Source organism: Trichosurus vulpecula, chromosome 9 (genome assembly GCF_011100635.1).
Source record: "Trichosurus vulpecula isolate mTriVul1 chromosome 9, mTriVul1.pri, whole genome shotgun sequence".
NCBI lineage: Eukaryota > Metazoa > Chordata > Mammalia > Diprotodontia > Phalangeridae > Trichosurus > Trichosurus vulpecula.
This window is the reverse complement of record NC_050581.1, coordinates 60,001,349-60,027,277: the sequence shown is the minus strand read 5'-3', so window position 1 is coordinate 60,027,277 and position 25,929 is coordinate 60,001,349. Positions and strand designations below refer to the sequence as shown.

Below are 25,929 nucleotides of genomic sequence, written 5' to 3'. Positions count from 1 at the left end.
GAACACTGAGCCCTGGTTAAATGTCTGGGGGTCCAAGAAGAGGAGGCTTAGGGCACCAAGATTTGTTTTGACTATTTCACAATTCTGACACAAGCTGGCTCTGGATATTGGCTATGGTCGGAAATAATTTAGAATGAGAATTGGACATGATTCAGAGTTAGTGAATAGTAGTATATAGAGAGTATGGTGAGAATTAGTCCACCAGTAGGCCTCAATGTGGTGTAAAGATGACCTGAGTCCTTGAGGGTTACACCAATGGTTTAAGCTCTGAAAGGTCCTATCAAATAGAAAGGCTTCAAATACAAACTCAGTGAAAGATACAACTCATCTGAGGACCAGATTAGCTAAATTTGAAAAGGAACATCACTACAAGGATGGTCTCCCTGGTGGCAATAATTTATTTTAACCACAGAAATTCATGTAGACTAAGGTATAGGAGGATTTGCTCTACACCGGTGGAGAAAGTTAAGTTATATCTCCCTGAAGTATTGAAGCTTGGTTAGAATTGAGTACAGGCTAGACTTGGGATTAAAGTATGAGTGAGGTGAAGAGTAAGTCATGGGTTTCAGGTAGGATTAGGGATCTCTTAGCAGTAAGCAAGGGAAAGGAAGAGAAACAGGATTGGGAGAGAAAGAGAAGAGAGAAGGGCAGGTGAGAATAATTGAGATTGGACTTGAAGCAAAACATGATGGAGCCAGGGGAGGGAGTTAGACAGAGCATGCTACTTAGGGAAACAGGAAGCTCAAGAGGATTTAGAACTAGAAAGGAACTCAAAAAATCATCTTCTCCAGTTCCCTTATTTTATGGAGGAAGAAACTGAGGCCCACAGAGATGAGCTGACATGTCCAAGGTCTCATAGTAGGTAGCAGAGCCAGAATTTAAACTCAAATCTTCTGACTTCGGTGTTCAACACTCTTTCCAACATACAACACTGCCCCACCACCTTGGAAAAAAAATAGGCCAAATTGGGTGTGCTGAGGTTAGAGTTGTGATTAGGTTTGAGATTAAGGTCCAAAATAGAAGAAAGGATATGTTTAAGAGGTGGTTCAGATACTTAGAAAATAGGGTACATATTGGAATAATTAGGGTATTGGAAGAGAAGACAAGCAGAGAAAGAGAGAGAGGGGCAGCAGTTTGGATTAGGGTAGGAATTAAGCCACAAATTAGAGTTCAAATTTGGACTAGAGTTAGGATGTGGAAGAGGGAGAGAGGGAAATGAAGAGGGAGAGAGAGCTGCAGACAAAGCGATAGAGGTAAGATGGATAGATGGATAGATAGATAGGAAGGAAGATAGACACAGACAGATAGATGGGTGGGTAGGTAGGATGGATGGATGGATGGGTGGGTAGGTAGGTAGGTAGATAGATAGTAAGACAGACAGACAGACAGATAGATAGATGGGTAGGTAGAGCATTACTGAGCACTGATTATATGCTGGGCACTCTGTTAAGTGTTAGGAAGACAGATACATGCCATTGACAGTCCCTGCTCTAGAGGACTTTACATTCTAATAATATATAAAGGAACTAACAAAACATAGAGATTGATTACACATTAGTCCAAGAGTTGGCAGACTTTCAGAGGAGATACTGTGAAGAAATGTCCCTAAACTTCAAGGCTCCTTTCCCCAGAGTTTCTTCCATTTTTCCCTTTATTCTTGTCTACCCCAGACCACTGAGGAAATGAATGTCCCCTCTAACCCTTAGAGACAGGTGTCAGCAAAGTCTCTTTTAATGCAAGACATGGTGGCAGTCATAAAGCTTTACTAAAGAATAAAGGGAAAATATATTTAGGATGATGGCTTCAAAACCTAGAAAAGAGTTGGGAGGGACATATATCCAAGTTAAAAAAAACCCAGCAATGTAGCTAAGCTGGAAGAAAAGAATAACCTTGACCCTTAGGCTTTCCTTTGTTCTGATATGGTTCTTCCCCCCTCCCCCACTATCAATTTGCACTAGAGACCAAAAAATTCTTGGAGTTGGGAAACTAGGGGATACCCCCCCAAGCCCCCGCAAGTCAAATAATTACCCCTTGACAGTTTTTTTTTGAAGGCCAGCTTCTAACTTCATGTTGTCTGGGTACAGTTTATCATTTGGAAATTAAAACTGGGAGCCACATGAAATTCTTAACCATAAGAGTGAAGCCAGGCCTCTGACAAAGACCCCTAGCTTTGGTGAGCAGAAGTAAAGATTAGAAACATAGATTTAAGTCTGAAGGCACTAGTTGGATGGGACCATTCTGTGTTGCAGAGAGTTTGGTTCCTAGGACAATCAATCTCCTTCTGGGGAGAAATTACATATTCTAGCAAAGACTTTCTGAGTTAGGGTTTTTTCTCTAGTCCAGGTGTGTTAGGGCTTTCTGCTTTTCTAAAAGAGCCATAACACAGGAAAAGGCCTCTATACTATAAGCCTAAGTAGCAGTGGCACAGCCCAGTCCTCAACTTATGACAAAGAAGTAGAATGATGTCACCCTCATGATGTTGTCGGTCCCCTTCAAGAATGAAGGATGAACAACAAAATTTCAGCCAAGAAGCCCTTCTGGAGCCAGAAGGTGGAACAAGAGAGAATCACCACAACATCCTCCTCAGTGGACCTGTAGTGGCCACATGAGACCATCGAGGAGAGCTCCTAGCACAGACTTGGTGCCACTAAAGAATAATAGAGAGCAGACCTACCAAGGACAGCAAGAGGACATCAGCCCTGTAGCATCAGAGGATTAAATCGTCCTTCCACATTTACATCCTGGCCTTGTTTTGTATGTGACTCTCCACATGTGTGCCCTGCCACAATGTACCTCATTTATGTGCTGCTCCACATGTGTTCCTTAGGTGCATCCACTGTTCCCACTAATGATGTATGTATTTGTAGGAGTCTATGTCTAAGGTTTTACTAGGGGGTAATGCTTTATTGAAATGCTTATTACTATACTATTTCATTAAATCACTTTGCTTTTAACTGACTGTATCCTCTGGTTGACTAGCAAAAGCAGACATATTAGTGGGAGCTTATGAGCTATGTATAGTTTTGAGTGGCTCTAAATCTAGTGGGGCAGCTAGATGGTACAGTAGATGGAGCAATGGACCTGGAATCAGGACAACTTGAGTTCAGATGTGGCCTCAGACACTTAGTAGCTATATGAACCTGGGTAACAAGTCACTTAACCCTGTTTGCCTCAGTTTCCTTATCTGTAAAATGATCTAGAGAAAGAAATAGCAAACCATTCCAGTATCTTTGCCAAGAAAAACCCAAATGGGGTCATGAAGGGTCAGATACAACTAAAATGACTGAACAAAACCCTAGTGGTCTTGAATCTAGGGCATCCTTGTTTGGGGAATCATTAGGCATAATAAGCATTTCTTGAACACATATTATGTGCCAGGCACTGTGCCAAACACTGGGGCTATAAAGAAAAGCTTTTAAAAACATAGTCCCTACTCCCAAGAAGCTCACATTCTAATGGAGGAGAAAACATGCAAACTATGTAAATACAAGCTATATAAAAGATAAACTGGAGATAATCAACAGAGGGAAGGCACTGGCAATGGAGGACAAGGGCCCCTTAAAGACCTCTTGCAGAAAAGGAGATATGAGCTGAATCTTGAGGGAAGCTAAGAGGTGGAGCTGAGCTAGTAGAGAATTCCAGGAATGAGAGACAGTCGATAAAAAGCCACGGAGTCAGATGGAGGGTCATGTATGAGGAACAATGAGTGGATTAGTGTCATGGTGCGGTGTTGTAGGGTATTTTCTAAAGTATAAGAAGACTAGAAAAGTAGAAAGGAGCCAGGTTACAAAGGGCTTTAAAAAGCCAAACAGAGGGTTTTAAATTTGATCCTTGAGGTAATAGTGAGCCACAGGAGTTTATTGAATGGGGGTGGGGTGACACGATCAAACTTTGTGCTTTAGGAAAACCCGTTGACAGGGGTGGAGTACAGACTAGATGGGAGACTCCAGGCAGGGAGACAGTCCAGGCATTGTTGTTTGTCCTTTGGACCGTGACATCAGGGAGGTGATATCACGACTTGCAAGTGAAATGGATTTAAGTGAGGGAGGACTGTGCAAAGTCACCACCCTCACTTTCTCCTCATGGGTCATTGGGTCCAGCAGCAAGATACAGATCAGAATGACTGGAGGTGGCCCTGGATGCAGTGGGAGACCTTGGCCTTTTTAAGCTAAGGTTTTTAGCAGCATCAATAAGGTGATGAGGGCCTGCATGTGGACGGTGGCAGTGTCAGAGAAGAGAAAGAAACATATATGAGACAAGCTGTGAAGCTAAGAATTGACAAAAACAACTGACCTGAAAAACAGATTGAGGGGAAAAAAAAACTCAGAGTCATTGTACTTTCTGAAAACCATGACCCCAAAAAAGAGCCTAGACATCATATTTCAAGAAATCTTAAAAGAAAACCGCCCAAACCTCTTAGAACCACCAGACAAAGTAGAAATAGAAAGAATCCACCTCCTGAAATAATGAAATGAATGAAAACTCCTAGGATATCAGCCAAAATCCAGAGCTTCTAGGTAAAGGTAAAAATACTGCAAGAAACCAGAAAGAAAGAATTCTGAGAGGCCATATTCAGGATCACACAAAATTTAACAGCCACCATGAGAAAGGAGCAGAGAACTTGGAATACAATATTCCAGAAGGCAAAGGATGTGGGCTTACAGCCAAGAATAATGCACTTAGCAAAACTGAGCATAATGCTATAGGAGAGGAAAATGGACCTTTTAAAAGAGGACTTCCAAGCATCCCTAGTGAAAAGATTTGGGAGACATGGGAGACAGAGACAAATTTTGAAGTTCAAACACAGAAGTTTAGGGAAATATTAAAAAAAAGTAAACACGAACAATGATGAGTGATTAAACAAGAATAAACTGTTCACAACCAAATAGGGGGATTGCATGTGTCCCCTCTGAACCTTATCATCATTAGGGGTCAGAGAGGGAATCTAATTAGAAAAAGCCTGAGAGCAGTTCTATTATGTCTCAAATGGGAAGAGAAGGGAAGAGGAATGATATTGGGGTGGGGGGGACGGGAAAGGAGGTTGGGAAAATTATTTTACATAGAGTGGGCAAGTAGACATCTACACAAACAAAGAGGAGGGGATGAGGCGAGCAGCTGACACCTCAGTCTCATCTGAACTGGTCAAAGGAGGGAAGAATACACACACACACACACACACACACACAAAGTTGGATAGAGAAATACATTTTACTCAACAGGGAAATAAGAGGGAAAGGGTGGAAGGGAAGAAGGGGAATTAGAGTGAGGGTAGATTAAGGGAAGGACTAGTCCTAAGAAAAATACTCTTAAGGATACACAAAAAAATATTAACTTCTCTTTTAGAGGTGGCAAAGAATGGGAGTCTGAGAGGTTGCCCCTAAACTGGGGACGGATGAGCAGGTTATGGTTTATAAATGTGATGAAATATTTTTTGTGCTGTAAGAAATGATGAATGGGATGGTTTCAAAGAAACCTGGGAAGATTTATATGAACAGATGCAAAATGAAAACCCAGAACAATTTATACGACAAGAATATGCCAAAGACAACTTTGAAAGAATTAGTAACTCTTTTCAACATAATGACCAACCACAATTCCACAGGAACTGATGATGAAACATCCTACTCACCTGCTATAGGGAGGTGAAGGACTCAAGAGTACAGAATGAGACAAACTTTTTTTGGACACAGCCAATGTGGAAATTTGTTTTGCTTAACTATACATGTTTGTAATGGGATTTGTTTTTCTTTTGTTCTCAAGTGGGGGGGTGGAGGGTGAGAAGGCAGATTTTGCTGACTGAAAAAATAATTTTAAAAAATGCAAATCTTTAGGCCCATAGTTCCCTAGAAAGCATTTATCTATTAGGTGTCAGCTATAAGACCACATAGATCCAGATTCAACACTCTAGCCTCCGAGTGCCTCTTTAATCTCTCCTTGTCCTCACCTCAGGCTACATCTTCCTCTCTTTCTCCTTTATTTCCATGATAATTCTCTAGTCTCTCTCCCTAGTTCTCTTGTTTTGTCCCAGATTTCACCGTCTTTCTCTGTCTCTGTTTTTCTCCCACCACCTTTGTCTTATCTCTCAGTTTCTGTCACCTTGTCTCCGCTCCTGCTCAGTCAATGGCCCTAGGGTAGTGTCTCTGTATCTGTCTTTCTCTCTTTCTTGGTCTCTCCCCAGCCCTTTCTCTCATAATTTTTTGTCCATCAGCCTCTGTTTCTCAAATGTTTGTCTCTGTCAGTCTCTCAGTTTTTCTGACCTCCTCAGTCTATGTCTCAGCACCCCTTTCTGTCTCTCAGTCTTTGCCTGACCATCTCCCTTCATCTTTCTCAGTCTCGTTGGCTCTGACTCTAATCCTCCCCTCTGCCTGGCTCTTTGTTTCGGTGCCAGACTGGTTCCCTCCTTCTTTTGAAGGTTTCTCCCTTTTGGTTTCCGGTTCAGTCTCCCTTAACCTCTTTCTGCTTCTGGGTGTCTCTCTGTACCTGTTTGTCTCTTTGCCCATCTCTGTCTCCCTGTCTCCCGGTCTCCATCTGTTTCTCACTGTCTCTATTTCATTGCGTGTCTCTCTACACCTGTCTCAGTACCTGTCCCAGCCTCTGTGTGTCTCTTTTTCTGCCTCTCTAATGTCTCTCTTTGTCTCTGTTTCTCCCATATCTCTCTCTACCTCCTTGTCTACGTCTCTTTCTGTCTCCCTTGTATCTTTCTGTAATGTCTCTCTGCCTGTCTCTCTCTACCTTTGTCTCTGTCTCCCATGTCTCCATCTCTTTCCCTCCCCTTTCTCTCTCATGTCTCTTTCTGTCTCTTCCGTGTCTTTGTCTATTTCTCCTGTGTTTCTATCTTTCTGTCTCCCCTGTGTCTCTGTCCTCTGTCTCTCCCGTGTCTTTGTCTGTTTCTCCCGGGTCTTTGTCTGTCTCGTGTCTTTCTGTCTCTCTTGTGTCTCTCTCTGTCTCTCCCGTGTCCTTGTCTGTTTCTCGTGTCTCTCCCGTGTCTTTGTCTCTGTCTCTCCAGTGTCTCCATCTCTCTCTCTCTCCCCTCTGTGTCTCTGTCTCTCCATCTCCCCCGGTCCCTGTCTATCTCTCTGTCTCTCCTGTGTCTTTGTCGGTTTCACGTGCTTCTCTCCCGTGTCTTTGTCTGTCTCTGTCTTTCCTGTGTCTCTGTTTCTCCAGTGTGTCTATCTCTCTCTCTCCCTTCCCCCGTTTCTCTGTCCGTCTATCTCTCCCGCTCCCTGTCTGTCTCTGTGTCCCCCTCCTCTCCTCTCTCCCTGCCTCCTCCCCGCCCCTTCGGCTCTAGCCCTCGCCTCCTGAGGGTTCCTGCCCTAGGGCGGGAACGGACTGGAAGCAGCAGGTGGCGCGAGGGCGGAGATGGACCCTGAGCTTTAGCGCACGGGGGAGAGCCTACCCAGCAGCCGGTGACGTCACCGATTTCCTTTCCACTATTGGCTGCCCCTTCTCTGACCCTGGGGAGAGTCGAGTAGATTCAGGCTGACCTGGATCAAGTTTATCTTGCGACATTTAAGGCGAAGGAGCCCCCGAGAGCTGAGCCTGGCACCAGGCAGTACGGGGAGGGGGCACGAAGAGAAAATAGAATAGCAGCCAGGCTCGGGAAGCCTGCTCTGATGGGGGAGACAACCACCTGTTACCTACAGCTCTCAGTGGGAGGGGTCACAGCGAGGGGAGGGGTCACCTTTAGGGAAGGGTAACAAACGAGGGGGAGGAGTCACGAACGGAGACAAATCACTCCGTAGGGCACAGTAGGGCTACAAGAAGGGGATGGGAAGGAGGGTCACATTAAGGGAGGCCTGACCAGGACGGGGCTTAGCATTGAAAATGAGGAGTCTAATCAGGAGACGAGTCTTTGCCTCCAGAAGGTTCAAGGAGATTCTCCATCCCCCAAGTATGACTTGGTACCTTGGAGACTTGGAACACACACAGAGGACCAGGCCAGGTTCAGAATTTAGGGTAAACTGAAGTAATCTCACAGACCAGTGATAGGACTCGGAAGAGAAGGGAACATGGGACCCAACCGGTGACTAGCCCCAGTGGAAAAAGTCAGAAATTCCATGGGAATGGAGGGGTCAGGACACCAAAATAACTGAAGGGATCTGCTCCCCCTCTCCTTTCTCATTCATTTCATATTACTTGTTGACACAGCACCCCTTTCCACTTCAGAAGAAAGTGGAGAATAGTGGCTCCCCAGTTAGTACTTTCAAAAAAAATACAGCATAATTTCCAACCATAACTATCAAAGGAAGGAGGCCTCCTTTCCCAATACCCTTATACCTGGGTAGGTGAAAGCCCGGTACGACTGCACTGTGGTGCAGTGAACCTGGTCAGGTCAGGGTGGGGTTAGGAATCCCCAGTCCGATTCCTGCCTATGTCATTGTTCTGACTGTATGTCCTTAGGCAAGTCATTTTAGCCCCAGGTGCCAGAGTTTTCATATCCATAAATGGGGATAATGAAAAGGGTGAAGAATTAGAAATCATGAGACTGGCTCTAATTCCACCTCAGACACTTTTCGAGCTTGTGATCTTGGGAGAGTCACAGTCTCTGAGATTCAGTTTCCTCATCTCTAAGATGGGAATTATGACACTTGCATTCCCTGCACTGTTGGGGTTATAAGAAGAAAGAATTTTGTAAACAAAGACTATGTAAATGCAAGTTATCAGTAAAATGGGAAAGTTGAACTTTGGGACTCTGAGCAATGCAGTGGCCAATTAAAACTTCAGTAGGCCAACCATGAAGATATTTCCCACCTCTAGGCAGACATTGACTAGAGTAGAATATGACATTTTCAGACACTGGCCAATATGTACATTTGGTTTGCTTAACTACACTTATTTGTTACAAGGTGAGTGGGTGGGAGGCGGAATGGTGATAGTGATGCAAGAAAAAAAAGAAGAGAAGAGCTTCAATGAAGCTTTTTTTTTAATGAAGGGATCAGAAGGAAGTTCAGAAGGGGACAGGAGCAAGCAAGGTAAATTTGTTGCTGCCATGTTAAATTTAGCATACACTTAAAAACAAAATACACAAGGAGTTCTCAGTTTCGTGTACAAATCTCTTTTGTAACTTTGTATATAAAGTTCATGATAAAGAGAAAATTTTTAAAGTAGAGTGGAATTGGATGATACCTAAGGATGCTTCCAGCTCTAAATCCATGATAACATGAAACGCTGGCTTCCTTTTCCTCATTTGAAGAAGGCGTTTTGTAAAACTTAAAGCAAGCTATAAAACATCAAATGAGTTACTATTTGTAAAATGCAAATAACACCACCGGCACGACCTACCTCACCGGGCGATTGTGAGGAAAGCTCTTTGTTAAATCTTAGGGTACTCACTACCTAAATGAAAGTTATATTATTGTGGGAATAATGCCTACCTCACTAGGGTATTGTGAGATCAAAGGAGATCATGGCAGTGAGAGCCACTGGCTAACGTGGAGGAAGATTGCCACCTTTTGCCCCAGGTCTCTGGTCCAGCCGCCTAGCCTGGCCCGCGTGCCCCACCAGACTCTGGGGCCCAGGGCCGGGGCCAGGAGACGAGAACAAAGAGGAATCCCACAGCAGCAGGGATGGAGGTTAGACCTAGGGAGGAGGCTGGGAAGGAGGCTCAAGGGCGGGATGCTCCGGGCGGGAAGGAGTTAAGCGGAGCCCGGGCCCCGCCCCCCGCAGGCCGCAGCGCCGGAGCCCAGCCGGAGCCGGAGCCCGAGCCGGAGCCCGAGCCGGAGGAAGGAGAAGACGCCGGCGGCCTCGGAGCCCGCCACCCCGCGGGGGAGCGAGCCCGCCTGACCGTCCGGCGCCTGGGGGCTGTCGGGCCGGCCCGAGCCCGGGGCCCTAGCCTCGGAGCCGAGCGGAACGCAGCGGAGGGCTGGGCCGGCCCGGCCCCAGGCTGCCAACTCCGGGGGCGGACCCGGGATCCCCCAGATTCCCCCGATCTCCGGGCCCCGAGCCCCAGCGCCGCCCCGCCTCCCCCGGCCGGGATCCCCTCCGAGGGATCCGGCGCGAGCCTCCGGCCTCGCCAAGAGGCCCCTGCCGGGTCCCCGGGGCCCTCGCGATGTGAACCAGGGGCGCGAGGTCCGGCCATGGCCGGAGAGCGGCCCCCGCTGAGCGGCCCGGGGCCGGGGCCCGGAGAAGAGCCCGTGGAGGCCGGGGGGGAGGGGCCCCCGGCGCCCGGGGGCGGGGGCCGCCCCTCCTCCTACCGGGCACTCCGCAGCGCAGTGTCCAGCCTAGCCCGGGTGGACGACTTCCACTGCGCGGAGAAGATCGGGGCCGGCTTCTTCTCCGACGTGTACAAGGTGCGGCCTGGGGCAGGGGACCAAAGGGGGGGTGGTGGAGAAGAAAACACTCGGGAGGGGGGCAGGGGGAGTGTGCTGCTGCTGTCGGGGATAAGAGGGTGGAGTGGGAGCGGAGTAGGGGGACGAGGGGGGGAACCACTGGAAGAGAGCGTTTAGGATGAGTGGGGAGCTGCTGAGTCGGGGATCAAATGGCCTCCCTGCCACATACACACACACACACACATCCCCCCCAGGTCCGACATCGACAGTCTGGACAGATCCTTGTTCTGAAGATGAACCGGCTTCCCAGTAACCGGGGAAACACACTTCGAGAGGTGCAACTCATGAACCGACTTCGGCACCCTAACATCCTGCGGTGAGGGCGGAGAGCTGGGCTCCACAAAGTAGCTACAGGACTGGGGCGAGAAGGTCTCCTCTCTAACCCTAAGCTCCTTCCTGTCTTTCCCCAGGTTCATGGGGGTCTGTGTGCACCAGGGGCAGCTGCACGCCCTAACTGAGGTGAGGAGGGATCTGGGTAGTTTGAGATCCAGGAGCAATAGGGGAGGGGGCTGTCAAAGGAGGGGGAAGGGCAGAGATGTTAGAAATGTGCAAAAAACCCTGAGCCCTGTATTGTAAGGGGAACTGGCCGAAGAGTGTTTGGGGAGAGAAGCGACAACATTCATATGACCCCTTGGCTGCACTCCTTTCTTTTTGACTCTTCCACACAAAGAATTTGCCCAGGCACTCATCTTGTCCTGCAGAATTCCCAATATCCCCGTACAGGATTGGGGAGGGACCTGGAGCACAGCCCATGGCTCCTCTGACCTCTGTGCTCCGGCAACTCTTACGTCCTACAGTACATTAATGGGGGAACCCTGGAGCAGCTCCTCAGCTCCCCAGAGCCTCTGACCTGGCCAGTCAGACTCCGCCTAGCCCTGGATATTGCAAGGGGCCTCCGATACCTACATGCTAAGGGGGTTTTCCATCGCGACCTTACCTCCAAGGTAGGCCCTTTTGCTTTCAGATAAAAGTGAGTAACTCGGGGGACAAGGCAGAACTGGGAGGTTTTGGAGTTGGAAGAATTGATAAATGTGGACAAGGGGGTTAGGAGACATAGGGGTGTGGGGTTGTTGGAAAGGTATTGGATGCATGATGGAGGTAATGGAGGTGTTGGTGATGTGTATATATGTATGTATGTCAGAACTGCCTGGTACGCCGGGAAGAGGAGGGCCTTACAGCTGTGGTGGGTGACTTTGGGCTGGCAGAAAAGATCCCTGTGTACAGGTAAGATGACTAGTCCTATTTCCTCTTAATAGCAGCCCACCAAAGACCCATCCTTAGTCCCAAAAGTTTATGTATATATGTGTGTGTGTGTACACAAATGTACATATATGTCTATATCCTACCTCATCTGCTAAATGCCTCCTACCAAGATACCTGCCTCCATAGAATGCTCCTAATGCAAATATGCCCCTCGAAAACTATTTCCCTGAGAGTCAGTCTGGATTTTGGGATGGCTTGTGGTACCCCTTTTTTGGTGGGGAAGAGATATTTAAAAGGAAGGGTGTGGAGTAAGTCTAGTCTCAGAAGGCCCTGCTCCACTTACAGGGAAGGGGCAAGGAAGGAACCATTGGCCGTGGTCGGCTCCCCATACTGGATGGCACCTGAGGTACTTCGAGGAGAACTATATGATGAGAAGGTGAGACCCCCAGAAACACCCCCATGGTTCTTCAGGATCACTCAGGACCCTCCCTGTGGCATATCCTTTGGGGTCGTCTTGTATAAACTCATCTGACAATACGGTCACGTAGGCAGAGCTTGTCTCTTAGTCTAAGCTTTGTACCTCCTATGCAAAAGGTACTTTATAATTTAATGTATAAATAAATGAGAAACCCCTCAGCACCGCCTCTAGACTCTCCAAAGATCCTTCGGATTGATTTTCTAACTACTGCCTAAAGAGTTTCTCCCGGAGTTTGGCCTTTCAGAGATTGCTCCAAAAATCTCTAATGACCCCACAGTCTCTCAGAGAGTCATCCCAGGCACCTTAGAGACCTCTAAGGCCCCCACATAATTTCTTCCCCTGCCCATGTATACTACTTCTGATCCCCTCAGGGATTCTGATGTTAAAGCTCCAACATTTCCCTGGCCCCATCAGACATCTCCCCCCATGCCCTAGCCAAAACCTACATTCTTGAGCCTTTGATCTTCTACCTTGGGCCAAGAGCCCCAAGTATCCTGGGGATCAGACTAGAAGACCAAGAATCCCCACAAGTTCTCCTACCCCCATATCCTGCAGTGGCAAAAGGAGTTGTTAATCCCATCCTCTGTTTCTCTCCCTCCAATGCCCCTCCCCCACACCCCAGGCCGATGTCTTTGCCTTTGGGATTGTCCTGTGTGAACTCATTGCCCGGGTCCCTGCTGACCCTGACTACTTGCCCCGAACTGAGGTGAGCACTATTAGATGAGGAGAGGAGGGACATTTCTTTTCCTTTAACTAGGGAGAGCTTCCTGGAGGGAGGGGACTCTGAATGAGGGATGGGGGCTGGCACTAAGAGTTTGGCTGAGGGAAGGTTGAGAGCTAATTGGGAGGGGGCCTGACCCATCTCTCCTTTTAGGATTTTGGTCTGGATGTTGCTGCTTTCCGTGCCCTGGTTGGGGAGGACTGCCCCCCACCCTTCCTTCTCCTGGCCATCCACTGCTGTAGCGTAAGAGCCTTTACTTTTCCCATCAACCCCCAGAAGCCCTCACCTTCTCCCTATACACAGACACATACATGATGACAATCACTTGACTTCACAGAAGGTCCCACATTGTTCCCCACTTTAACTAGGTTAGTGCCAGGATCCTGGCACTAACCTCAGAGATTGTTGAGCTTGGGGGTAGGGAGGGTCTCTCATTGGGAAGGAACCTCAAATTCTATCTCCTCTCTAGATGGAACCTAGTTCCCGAGCCCCCTTCACCGAGATCACACAGCATCTGGAGCACATCCTGGAGCAGTTGCCTGGGCCCCAGAGTCTGGTTAAGCTGGCCCCCTCTGCCCCAACCCAGGGTATGGGAGAATCAAGGTGATATGTGGGCGCACAGGAGTTGGGATGGAGGAAATGCAAAAGGTCCTGGACCATCGGGCATCATGATGGGCAAAGAGGAATTTTGAACCCTTTCATTAAAACAATAAGCCCCTATCATGTGCAAAGGCATGAGGGATACACCGGGCCTGCCCTCGAGTCCCTCCTACTGGGAGAAGCAAACACATCACAGATAAGTCAATGAAAATCTATACAAAGCAAACAAAGCAGCAAGTCAGGGAGCCAGAGGGCAGTGAAGCTTCCCTCCTCTCGTTTATGTCATTGTCTGGGAGAATCTGACTTTGCTCCTTGATATTTCATGTGTTGGGGGCAGCTAGGTGGCGCAGTGAGTAGAGCATCGGCCCTGGAGTCAGGACCTAAGTTCAAATCCGGCCTCAGACACTTGACATGCTTAATAGCTGTGTGACCTTGGGCAGGTCACTTAACCCCAATTGCCCTGCCTTCCCCCCTCAAAAAAAAAAGATATTTCATGTGTTGTGGGAGCAGTATATGATGGACTCAGGATACAAAATGAGCCACGACTTTTCATAGAGGGCCAGTGTGGGAGGTTTGTTTTGTTTGACTGTGTATATTTGTTACAAGGACTTTGTCTTTCTTTTTTTTCCCCCTTACTTGGGAGGTTGGGAGTAGGAAGGAGAGCTGGGAGGGATAGGGATAGAGCAGCAAAAAGAAAGAAAGAAAAGAAAGTCAACAAAACATTTTTAAAATGTACAGAACAGAAAGGCTTAGAAAGAATCACAGGACAACATTGAAAGTTATTTGTTGAATTTATCATTTCTTTTTTAAAAGCAAGCTTTACATAACAGATCCAACAGCTTCATATGCAATCCTCTTTTCTGTTCTCCTTTGAATACAGAAATGCCCATTTTACTGGCCGCTTGTTAAATTTAGAATGAAAAAAACCCAAATTTTTAAAAAGAGAGAGGGCAGGGTAATGTAGTATTGTGAACAACCTGGGTTCAGATACCATTCCTGCTTGAGCAAGTCATGTAACCTCTGAGGAGAACTGGACCAGAGGGAAGATGACCTCTGAGCTCCCTCTCCGTTCTAGATCCATGATCCTACTCTGAAAGTCAATCAGGATGGGCAGGTAGTCACTGGGGGCCAGTGGGGAACACTTGGGACCTTTCGGCTTGCTACCCCCACAATCCATCCTCTTTCTGATGATATAGGGAGTGCTTTTCAGGTTCTTTCACACTAGGGTTTATGAGTAATGAGAGGAGAATGTGAGGAGAATTACTTTACAAATGGTAGTTCCTGGGCCCTTGGATTGATCACAAGGAGGTTTGTTAAGGGCTTGTGGGGGGCTCAGGAGAGGGTTGGGGTTGTAGCCAGGGGCTTGAAACATTGACCGATGCTTTCTCTGTCCACAGCATCGGCCCCAAGAGATGGTCCATCTACTGCTCCTTCTCAGCACTTGCCACTGCCCCCTGATCCCCGTCTAGCTCGCAGCCGCTCTGACCTGTTCCTTCCACCATCCCCAGGGTTGCTCCCTTGCTGGGGAGATACCCAGACCCGAGTCAACCCCTTCTCACAGAGGGAAGACCTTTGGGGTGGCAAGATCAAGCTCTTGGACACACCCAGCAGAAGGGCCATCCCCCTGTTGCCACTGCCCACTGCCACCCCAACTCCAGTGACCACACCTGAGCCTCTGGTTCAGCTACCTTACCCCCGCCCCCTACCTGGAACCCCTGCCCGAAGATGCCGCTCTCTACCCTCCTCTCCAGAACTGCCTCGCCGGATGGAGACCGCTCTACCAGGGCCTGGCCCGCCTCCTGTGGGTCCCTTTTCTGAAGACAGGATGGATTGTGGGGGAAGCAGTCCTGAAACAGAGCCCCCAGGGCCTAGGCCCTACCCGTCCCCTGCTGAAGTCAACGACAATTTCATCAGCACCTGTTCCTCGGCCTCCCAACTCTGGTCCTCCAGGGCAGGACCCTCCACAGGACTCCTGATCAACAACAACCCTTCACCTGTGGTAGTGAGCTCTCCTACAGGCTGGGGTGGCCAACCCTGGGGCAGAGCTCAGAGAAGCCTGCCCCAGGCCACAGCCCTAGAACGGACTGAGCCTCCTGCCCTTCCCCCAACTGTGGCCCCGAGGGACCCTGACGAGGGGCTGCCCTGCCCCGGCTGTTGTCTTGGCCCCTTCAGCTTCAGTTTCCTGTCTGTGTGCCCCCGACCCACACCTGCTGTAGCCCGCTACCGCAACCTGAACTGTGAGGCCGGCAGCCTCCTCTGCCACCGAGGGCACCATGCCAAGCCGCCCACGCCTGGCCTACAGCTGCCTGGAGCCCGCTCCTAGCAACAGGGAGTGGGGGAGATCTTGTCCCTTGTGCCCTGAACTTTGGTCTTCAGAAAGCAGATGGTATATCCCCTGAATATAACTGTTAGAGCCTGGGCAGTGCCAGCCTCAGCAACCCACTCCCTGCCTAGGTTCAAAAGACTAGAGTCTGCTTTGGGCAGTGATGGCTGGGACAGAACTGGTAGCCACAGGACACGCTCCCCAAACCAGCTTGGACTCAAAGGCTAGAGCACTCCTTAGCCAAACCCCAGGAACCTCCAAGGGTTCAACACGGCATCACTGACATGGACACATGTGGTGTGGCTGACACACAAGACTAACACACAAATTATTTAAAAGTGTTTCAATAAAACTGCCTGGCTGGCTCCGGGCCGCCCGCACCCAATCTGCCCATGTATCCTCTTCCCCCTCCTCCTCCCCTCTCCTAGAGTAAATACCTCTCATGGAGGCCCAAGAGTGGGCCAGGGGCTTCAGTGAAGATGCCAGAATCCAAATCCCTCTACTTGAGGCTGATCCCCCTCTCCCCAGGAGTGCTTCAACCTCTCTTGTACAAGACTTGAAATAGAGGAGGGATCAGATGTGAATACTGGCTTAGAGAAGTGTTCATCCAGTCCTTAATCTAGGCACTGACTTCACAGGCCTAGAAGACTTGAGGAGGAGCTAAATCCTGAAGCTTTGAACCTGGAACAGGGACAGGGAGGAAAGAGAAAGAGGAACATTTCAATGACGAGATCTGAAAGTAGAGCTCCGGGGAGACCCCACCCTGTGGCCCCTCCCCACCCCCCACAATTTCCTGAGCTGGGGGAATGTGTAAAAAACTCCTCTTTCTCCTCCCTCAAGGTCTATCAGAGAACTCCACTGGACTCTGGTTGACCAGTTTCCTATAGTTCTGGTCTTGGACCTTTACTCCCCCTACACCCCAAAAATACAGAGTACGAATCTGCCCGTTGCATATACTCCTGTTTGCCCATTGCCCCCAACAACCTCTCTGGGGCTGGTATTAGAATTTTGGTAATCCTAGGCCCCCTCTGTACATTCTAGACCCCTCCACCTAGAGGAGATGGGGTGATCTGAGAAACGAGGGTGGGCTGCCATGTGACTGTAACCACCTAATTACTTTTTTTTGGAGGGGGAAAGGCAGGGCAATTGGGGCTAAGTGACTTGCCCAAGGTCACACAGCTATTAAGTGTGTCAAGTATCTGAGGCCATATTTGAACTCAGGTCCTCCTGACCCCGGGGCTGGTGCTGTACTCACTGAGCCACCTAGCTGCCCCAGCCACCTAATAACTTTAAGCCGCTCTCCGGAGCTGCTCCCCACACTTACCCAGCTCAGTGACAAAGGTAGTCCTCCAACTCAACAGGACGTGTGATGGCTTCTTTCTCACACATGAAGAGCAAACTCTTATTACAGGACTCAAAAGTTGAGTAATAGGAATAGGGACGGTTCAAAGTTGCACACTGGTATGTATTGCTGGGGAGCAATGAAGTGGAGCTGGGTCAAGCTCTGGCCATTCTCCATCCCAAATTCCTTTATCTCACCCTCTTGGTGACTCCAACCTTCTCCCACTCCATAGAAGTGTACTGAAATCACTGCACTTAACCCCTCCCTCAACTAGCCTAAGCCCAGGTCTCCTCTTTGAAGAGGAGATGAGGGGGTGGGGTGGGGTGGGGTGAAGGTGTTAGAGGAGGGGTATAAAAACAGGATAAGTGGCTGGGTCAGGCCTATGAAGCAGCAGCAGGGTCTACAGGGGGCTTTAGGGCCAACATTGGTACCACGATGAGGGATCTGGGAGAAGAAATGGGAATTATCAGATAATCACTTAAGCTATTCCAAACTAAAGGTCTGCCCCTTCACACTGGTTTTGGGATTCTGGAGTACTCACCTCTCAGGATAGGGTCCCTGAAATTCCCACTTTGCTTTCTCACTGGCAGCATTCATCACTGCCCATGCTACCCTCAAAGCTGACCCAAGGGGATCCTGTGGTCACCCACACCTGGGCGCATTTTGGTCAGAGACGCTATGTTAGGATGCCTGGGTTCTTTTTGATCCTGCTTAGGGCTTCGTGAGCTAGTTCACTACCCTTGGTTGTTCAGCTTCCCTCTACTCTTAAGAGGGCTATGGCCAAAGTTACACCCAACCATGGGCTGATGTGATATTGAAGTAAAGGAACTGGGTAGAGGGGAGAGCTGGTAGGGGGACATGCTTACTATTTCTACAGGAAACTTACTGATCTTGATCGCGTTTATTGTTCCATTGCCACCCCTGGATCCAGATGTCATTAAGTATTTTTTCTCTCTTAAGTATCTCCATTATAGAATCCTGGTGTGAAAGACAGACTGGGTTGGGTGGAAGAAGTCCAGAGGAAAAGATAGGTAAAGTTTGTGGGAGAATGAAGACACCCAGGCCTTCTAGTCAGGGGAGCTGTGCCTTCATGGTGCCAGCACAAAAGGTGGACTCCCATCAGTGGCTGAGATCTGCCTGCCACCTCACCCCCTCCCAGTGGCTCATCCCCATGGCTTTCCAGCAGCCTTGAAAACCCTAGGTGAGGCCTACAATAGGCCCAGCTTCTAGTAGGAAAGAACACTCACAGGCCAAGAAGGTGAGACAGTTCATTAGCTTCAGTCTCACTCTACAGAATGAGGTTCCATGACCCTAGCTCATAAGATTGAGGAGAAATGGGGGAAGAGGAGCACCATGAGTCCTATGACAGCCAAGGATCTCTACTGCCACTTCCAGTCACCCCAGAGAGGTCATGGAGCTGGCCAGAGAACCATGAGAGTACATGCTCCATTTTACCAATGCTCCTCAATCTGCTAGGGGATCAGAGAACCTCTGTGAGGCCTAGAACAAATGAAGAACTCTTACTTTCTCTACCCGTGACGAAAGAACAAACAGCTTTGAGGACAGAGATTGACAAAACGAGTTACTCTGCTTCCACGTCTTCTGGCTGCTTGAGATGTACAGGCATTTTCCCTCAAATTGTGTCCAGCCCAAGGGACAGTAGTAATCTGGGAACTGATGAGGATGTCTGGACTCCTGGCCTGGGAAGGAGATCACAGCACTGGTTTAGGTTGGAAGTGGCTCCTTAGCATTCTGCAACTGAGGCATCTAGGTGCCTCAGTGGATAGACCTCTGTACCTGGAGTCAGGAAGACCCGAGTTCAAATCTGTCCTCAGATGCATACCAGCTGTGCGACCCTGGGCAAGTCACATAACCTCCATTTCCTCAGTTGTAAATGAGGATCATGATAGTACCTACCTCCAAGAGAGGAGGATCAAATGAGGCATTTGTTAAGCTCTTAGCCCAGTGCCTAGCACACAGTAGGTAATAAATGTTTCTTCCCTCTCTCTTTTCTTTTCTCCTACCCTCCCCACTCACCCGCACCCCATGGTTTTTGCCTATGTCTGATTAGGCAGCATAGGTGGTAGTGACGTGGTCCTGAGGGTTACATCTTAGCTTCTTCTCAAACTTCTAGTCCATATGGCCTTTGCTATTTTCCTTCCTCTCTCCCTTTTATCTGGAGGTCATCTTTCTACCTGGATAAATATATATACTTTTCAGAAGACATTCACGAGTTCTATCCCAGTTCAGCCTCACAGAAGTCTTATGAACTTTCCAAATATCTCACATGGTCCTCAAAACAACCCTGAGAGGTAGGTGCTGTTATTATCCCCATTTTACATATGAGGAAACTGAGGCAAAGAAGGTTAAGTGACTTGCCCAGGGTCACACAGCTAGTAAGTGTCTGAGGCTAGATTTGAATTCAGGTCTTTCTGACTTTAGGTCCAGTGCTCTAACCACTACACCACCTGGCAACCTATAATAGCATGCTGGACTTTGAGCCAGGAAGACTTGTTCATAGTAGACCTTAGACACCAGCTGTGTGACCCTGGGCAAGTCACTTAACCTCTCTGAGTCTAATAATGGGGATAATAATTCCTCAGATGAGGAAGCAAGATGAATATCCTCATCCTATAATGTGGTGATGATAACAGCAGCTCCTCCACAGGACTGTTGTGAGACAGTATCTAAAAAGTGGTTTGCAAACGCTAGTTATTATGGTTACCAGTAATAGAGACCCTCCAGTCCATTCCTCCATTTAGAAGAAGCTAAATCCCAGAGGGGCAAAGTCTTCCCCAAGCCTTACCCAAGGTTACAAAGGTCAAAGGTTGTAGAGATTCTTGGGATCCCATCTCAGATCCCCTCTCTATTACACCATGTCACTTCTTATTCCTCACTAAGCAGGTTTCATGTCGTCCAACCTCTGTACACCCTGGATGGAAAACCCTCCTTTTCCTTTCTGACTATCTAAATCTTATCCATCCTTCAAGGTCCAATCAGTGAGAGTGGTAAAGACAGGGAATATTCCAAGGAGAGGGCAACAAATCACCAAGGCTGAGGGACTGGTTGACAGCCAGATGGCACCAGTCTATTCCACCCATGTGACATTTGTCAACATTGTGCCCTGTACTAAGTAATCCATCTATTTGCCCTTTTTTCTAAATTTCAAACTCTTAAAAGGGAAAAGACTGTGTCATGCATCTTGATGTTGCACCTAGTGCTTAGCATAGTGTCTTGCATGTAAGATGCTCAGATATTAAATGATTGGATAGGGAGGCATCAAAGATTATTCTGAGGTTGAGGTTAAAGAGTTATCCTAACTTCTAATGTTTTTTTTTACCACTATACCATGCTTTCTGTCTCTGCACATGTCCTCCACAGTTGTCTTGCTATATCAGCTTGCTTTATCAGCCTCACCACCAACTTCCCCTTCCCTGCCCATCCACCAAACCTCATACCATTACTCTGGAATAAGCAAGGGAGAAGGCGCCGAACTTGCTTCAACCCATTCTGCAAGGTTTTCAGCTTTTCTTCCAGGTTTCTCTTCTCCTCCATATTGTCCTTCAGGCTCAGTTCTGTCTTATTCTTTTCTGACCTGCAGGTCAGCAGGTAGTCCTCAGCAGCCTGGTGCTGCCCCTTTTCTACCTCCAGGTTCTGCTGGGTCTGGGCCAGCTCCTCCCTGGCAGCGTGCAGATCCTTTTCCTTCCTTGATAATTGGATAGCCCCTATTTGGAGCTGCTGCAGTAGGCTACCATTGGTGACTTCCAGGACCTGCTTGGTGTTTCTAAGCTGATGAGATATCTGCATATCTTTTGGGCACAGAAAAACAGTGAGGGTGAGAAAAGCTGAGCTAATGGTTTCTCCAACCTCATAAATAGTTATCATCTTTCTCTACCTAGTTCTTGCAAGCTTCAAGAAGACTGCCCTCTTTCAGCTACTTGACTCACCGAAATTGGGTTATAAAGTTCTTATGGACTTAATCATGGAGGTTTAAGGAGCTAAAGGCTCACGAAATAGGCGTATCTAGGAAAGCACAGAGCTATAGGGACCACCACCACAATAAACATTCAAAAGGCACCTGCGGTATATAGAGCACCATGCTAGGTGTTGGGGAATATACAAGGTTTAGCCAAGACGTGGCCCCAACCTTCACAGATAAATTGCTAATGAATTTATGGAGTTATACATGAGGCAGGTACATCTGGTTCTTTGGGTACTCACCATGAAAGACCACAGTGCAGTGAGAAGTGAGGCTGCAATCACACTTTAATAAGGCACAGAAGACATAGGGGAAAGTGGCATAGAAAGTACAGAGATAAATGAGGAAAGTGACGGGAGAAGATATAGAGGCAGGAAGAAGAGGATGGGGAGGAGAAAAGTCACAGAGAGTAGTTTACATTACTATGGATTCAAGTTGGGAGCACTAGGAGTATAGACCCAATGGAGATGGAAAAATGCTTGGGGTGGGGTGGGAGAGAGGAAAGGAGTTTGAGGTCTCATTTTTATAGGTTTTGGCGGGGGACAGACTCTTACTTGTGCCACTTTGGGATTAGTTCATTAATATACCCAAATCACCTCAAAGTTGGCAATAAAACTTTAAAGTTAACATATCCACACCTTTGCAAAATTATCAGCACTATCATAGAACTCGAAGGCCCTGACGTCTCCTGATTTGGCACATATTCCCAGCGTGTGATTTTCGGTTAATATATGATACAGTTTACAAATTATGCTCCTTTGATCATTGGGACAGTCTGTACATGACTTCCAGGTTCCCTTTTGCAATCTTATTTACTGCTATTACCACTTTATACAGGCTATTTATAAACTTATCCACTATGCTGACTAGAAGGAGTGGGGTATAGTAGGGGGGACAGGAGGGACCAGAACAAGATCGAATTTTGACACAATAGAGCTCACAGTCTAATAACAGGGAACAACATTTGGAGATCTCCCAGGAATGACAAGTACAAGCTGAGGTGGTGATTCAGGCACAGGGCTATGTCTCCAGAGAGGTAGAAAGAGGCAAGAGATAATGAAATGAGAGGTTTTGCATCCCTGCCCAAGCCAGCTTTCCATCCCCATCAAGGGTGACTATTAAAATAAGTTACAAGGGAGTGAAGTGAATAGAACCAGGAGAACAATTTATAACAATAATATTATAAAAACAAATAATTATGAAATGACTAAGAGTTCTGATCAATGCAATGATCGAGTCTGATTCCAGAGACTCATGATGAAGAATGGTGCCAGCCTCCAGCAGAGAGGGGACGGACTCATTGATGCAGAATAAGACATACATTTTTGGACGTAGCCAATATGGAAGTTTGTTTTGCTTGACTATGCATATATGTTTCAAGGTTTTCTTTTGTTTTGTTTTGATGGAGGCTGGGGGAAGAGAGAGGGAGGGGAAAAAATGAATGCTTGATCATTGAGAAAAAATAGAATTTAATGTTTAAAAGATACTCTGCAAGACAGGACCATACTCACATTGAATGCCCAGGCTGATAGTGGTGACCCCCAACAGCAAACAAGTGCCCAGCAGGCTCAGGAGAATGTATGGTGTCCAGGCCACAGGGCCTTAGGAGAGAAAAGTGGGGATAGTAGACCAGTCTGTGTTTGCAGAGGGTGTGGGGGTTTACAGGATAGAAAGGGACAGTTACAGAAGGGGTCAGTTATAAGCAGGGAGACTTTATAGGGATAGTAGGAGTATGTGGCAAAGCCCTTCATAGGAAGGGGATTGGGTCAAGGCACTGGTTTAGTGGGTATTATAGGGAGGGGAGGTGTTTAAAGGAAAGGATGAAGGAAAGGATCAGGGCAAAGGTAGGGTGGGTGCTCTTATAAGAGGGGGCCATTATGTGGCTGAATTTGTGCCCCTGGGATAACAGGGATCATCTGTACTACTTTTTCTGCCTTTCTCATCATCTATTCCCACCTAGTACTGGGCATCCGAAGACCCTCTTCTCCATCTTTCCCTCCCTGGCCATTGCAGTGCCCTATACCCTAGTCCACTGCTGGTGGAATGCAGAGTCTGAAGTGTGTGTTACAACTGTGCATGCCCCAAGGGTGGCCCTAGAGCAGTACTAGCAACATGAGTCCTAGAAATCCTCTCTTGAAGCCCAATGCCCTGTATTTCTAGACCTCGGTGTTCTTTTTTTTCCTGCCCCTTTCTTTCTCTTAAAGTTATCCCCTCTTCTTCCCCTGCCCCCCCTCTTTCTGTTTCAGGATTTCCCTGCCCCAAAGTGCTCCCACCCCCAGACTCAGACTGGCCTCAAAGTGCCTGGTGATTATTACTTACAGGGCAGAATCCTCCTGGCAATTGGTGAGGTCACTGAATAAGGTGTAGCAACTGGCTTTTCTGTCTTTTCCCCTCCTGGGGATAGAAAGGTAAATCCATCTTCAAAGTATCCTGCCATGGCTACCCCTGTATTTCTGAATTTCCCCCATCTCTCTAACCACCTCCCTGGGTAGTCCCATTTCCTCAGGGATACATCCATCTCCCTTGGCCCTAACTCCATCTTCTCCAGGTATACCCATGATCCTATCCCCTCTTCCTAAAGTCCCTAAGAACTCCCTGACACCCCTCCTCCACTCTAACCCTACATGTTTTCAGTATTCAGTCTCTTCAGAATCTCCTGGAGCACCCACCTGTTTGTCCCCCAAGGCCAGGCTGAGCTGGGCTGGGGAACACATCCTTGGCTGAAGGGACCTGCACATTTTCATAGGTGAGCTCCCCATCCTCATCCACCTCAGGAACTGGAAGAGGGGAAAGAGAGATGAGGAAATGGCTAATTAGGGATGGGGTCAGTATTGGGGTTTAGTCATTGAGTGTTGGTCAATGCTAATAAAGGGGGTCAATAGCAAGATTTAGGGGATGGGACCAGCACAGGAAGAGCAATTAGTCATTGGAAAGATGAGGCAATTGCACGGGGTGCGACAACAGCGCTGCTAGCAGCTTCTATGGCTGTGTAAGACCAATAACACCAGCACACAGAAGGGCTGCCAACATCGGTTCCTTGATCTGCTTTTCTAAGGAAAGCAACTTTAAGGAGTTAAAAATCTTACTTTAATTAAACATACATATGTCACACACACATAATCATACATATTCACTTAGTTCAGGGGGATAAGATCAGCCCCCTGAACTTTAGAGCAAATATAAACAGAAATTACAAGCATACATTATATAAACAGAGCAAATAACACAAACCAGTCTATCCACAGCAATACAGTTACCAGAGAAGCACCAACATCTGGGTTACCAAAGCCCGGGGAGGGGGGCTGTTTCAATGGCTTGCCCAGAGTCTTGTCAGCAACACTCTTTCAATGAGTGTACTCCCAAAAGCAAAATGCCAACCTCAGAGCTTTTCTACCCTGCTTGGGGCCCTGAGGGCTTGAGGATGTGGGAAAGTTCTGCAATCGCTAGTACCATATCATATACAGATCAATGACTGTCTACCGCAGTGCTGAGAAGCACTCCAAGACAAAAGATCCCCCTTTACCTGCCCCATTCAAACAAAGACAAGATGCATTAAAGTCACTTGGTTGCCTTAGCATCCCAAAAGGGAAGAATGGCAAAAAATCCTGTCCTGATTACCATTACATAAGGGTGGGAGATGGGTTAGAAAAGTGGGGATAGCATATGAGAAAAGTGTCTGGGACTTGGGGCCAGTGAGGCAGAGTCATTGGGGGGGATAGGTTAATGGTGTGTGGTGTCAGCATAGGGGAGGGAGTCCAGTCAATGGAGAAATGGAATAGTCAGTGTATGTGTTGGGGGGAGGGTGGGATTCAGGTAGTAATGGAGTCAGTCAGTGGGGGATGGGATAAGTCAGAGACCAGGATGGGGTCAGTCAGAAAAGGATGGTCAATCGATAGACATTTATGGGCTACAAGGAGATGATGGAGGATGAACTATGTGAAGGAGGATGGACTATGGGAAAATGGTGTCAGTAAAGGATGAGGAACTATAGGAAGTTGGTGTAAGTGAAGGGGTATGGGGTATAGGGACGTGGTGTCAGTGAAGGGAAATTGACTATAAGCGAGCAGGTTCAGAAAAGATGGTCCCTAAAAGAAGTCAGCTTCAGAGAGGGAAGAATCCCAGGAGGAAGGAGATCAGAGTAGGAGACAGTATCAAGGCTCTGTTAAGGTTGGGAGGTTCCGAGGGCTCTTACCCTGCTTCAGCTTAGCTGAAAGGGTCTTCTTCAGAGGGGATTTCACAAAGCGCAGATCTGCATAGGTGATGGATTCAGCCATGGTCCTGAGTTCCTTATGGTCCCTCCACTCCAAGCCTGTCTCCCTTTCCCCCTCTCCTTATCTGATCCCCCTCCGTCCTTGCCCTCTTTATGCCTGCTCCCCTCAGTCCCTCTGAGGCTCTCTGCCCACATGTCACATGGCATAGCTCTGTACCAGATGATTTTTAGCCACAAAAGAGGAAGATATAAGAAATTACCCCCTCCCCCCAGCTGGAGTCAGTAAAGCGAAAGATGGGGTGAGCTCAGAAATAGAAAAAGGGTGGTATTAGTTATGGGAAGGGAGAGCACAGGGGAAGGAGAAATTGAGGCTCAGGGGAAGGAGCAGGCTCAGAGGAGAGGGGCCAGAGGTAGGGGAAGGGGAAACTGAGGCTTGGGAACGGGAGCAAATTCATAGGATCATTTCCTCCAGGAAGCCTTCCCTGATTAACTCCATTCTCCCCTACTCTGACCATCCATGCCCACACCTACACCCACACCCAGCCCTGCCCACTGAGGACTTAGGGACTCTAACCTGTCTCCCCAGCATATTGACAGAGTCAGCCTATGGGGAGTGATAGGGACCATGTCATCAGACTGGAGAGTCTCCAGGGAAATGCCCGTGTCTTTCCAACCCAACTCCCAAAGAGGAAGACTATTCTTCCCCCACTTAATTCTCTGGGATGGTGTTATGAGAACAAGATTT

At 48.0% G+C, this 25,929-nt stretch overlaps 2 protein-coding genes across 3 annotated transcripts; one reads left to right on the top strand and one right to left on the bottom strand.

The window, feature by feature from the left end:
* The first annotated feature begins 9,566 nt into the window (after window positions 1-9,566).
* On the top strand, window positions 9,567-16,038 carry TESK1 (testis associated actin remodelling kinase 1). The gene is made up of 10 exons (XM_036738369.1): window positions 9,567-10,289; window positions 10,523-10,644; window positions 10,739-10,787; window positions 11,126-11,272; window positions 11,470-11,552; window positions 11,877-11,967; window positions 12,632-12,715; window positions 12,884-12,973; window positions 13,200-13,317; window positions 14,728-16,038. The coding sequence occupies exons 1-10, from the start codon at window positions 9,567-9,569 to the stop codon at window positions 15,651-15,653; spliced, it is 2,433 nt and encodes an 810-aa protein (XP_036594264.1). The 3' UTR covers window positions 15,654-16,038.
* On the bottom strand, window positions 16,032-25,257 carry CD72 (CD72 molecule). Of its 2 annotated transcripts, XM_036738370.1 has the most exons (9): window positions 25,167-25,257; window positions 23,644-23,751; window positions 23,294-23,368; window positions 22,486-22,575; window positions 20,454-20,804; window positions 18,520-18,695; window positions 17,882-17,973; window positions 16,978-17,124; window positions 16,032-16,334 (listed from the first exon to the last, which is right to left on the bottom strand). In XM_036738370.1, the coding sequence occupies exons 1-8, from the start codon at window positions 25,246-25,248 to the stop codon at window positions 16,983-16,985; spliced, it is 1,116 nt and encodes a 371-aa protein (XP_036594265.1). In that variant the 5' UTR covers window positions 25,249-25,257; the 3' UTR covers window positions 16,032-16,334; window positions 16,978-16,982. The 2 variants fall into 2 exon arrangements, with proteins under 2 accessions (XP_036594265.1, XP_036594267.1); XM_036738372.1 differs by lacking the exon at window positions 22,486-22,575.
* Between the last annotated feature and the right edge of the window lie 672 nt (window positions 25,258-25,929).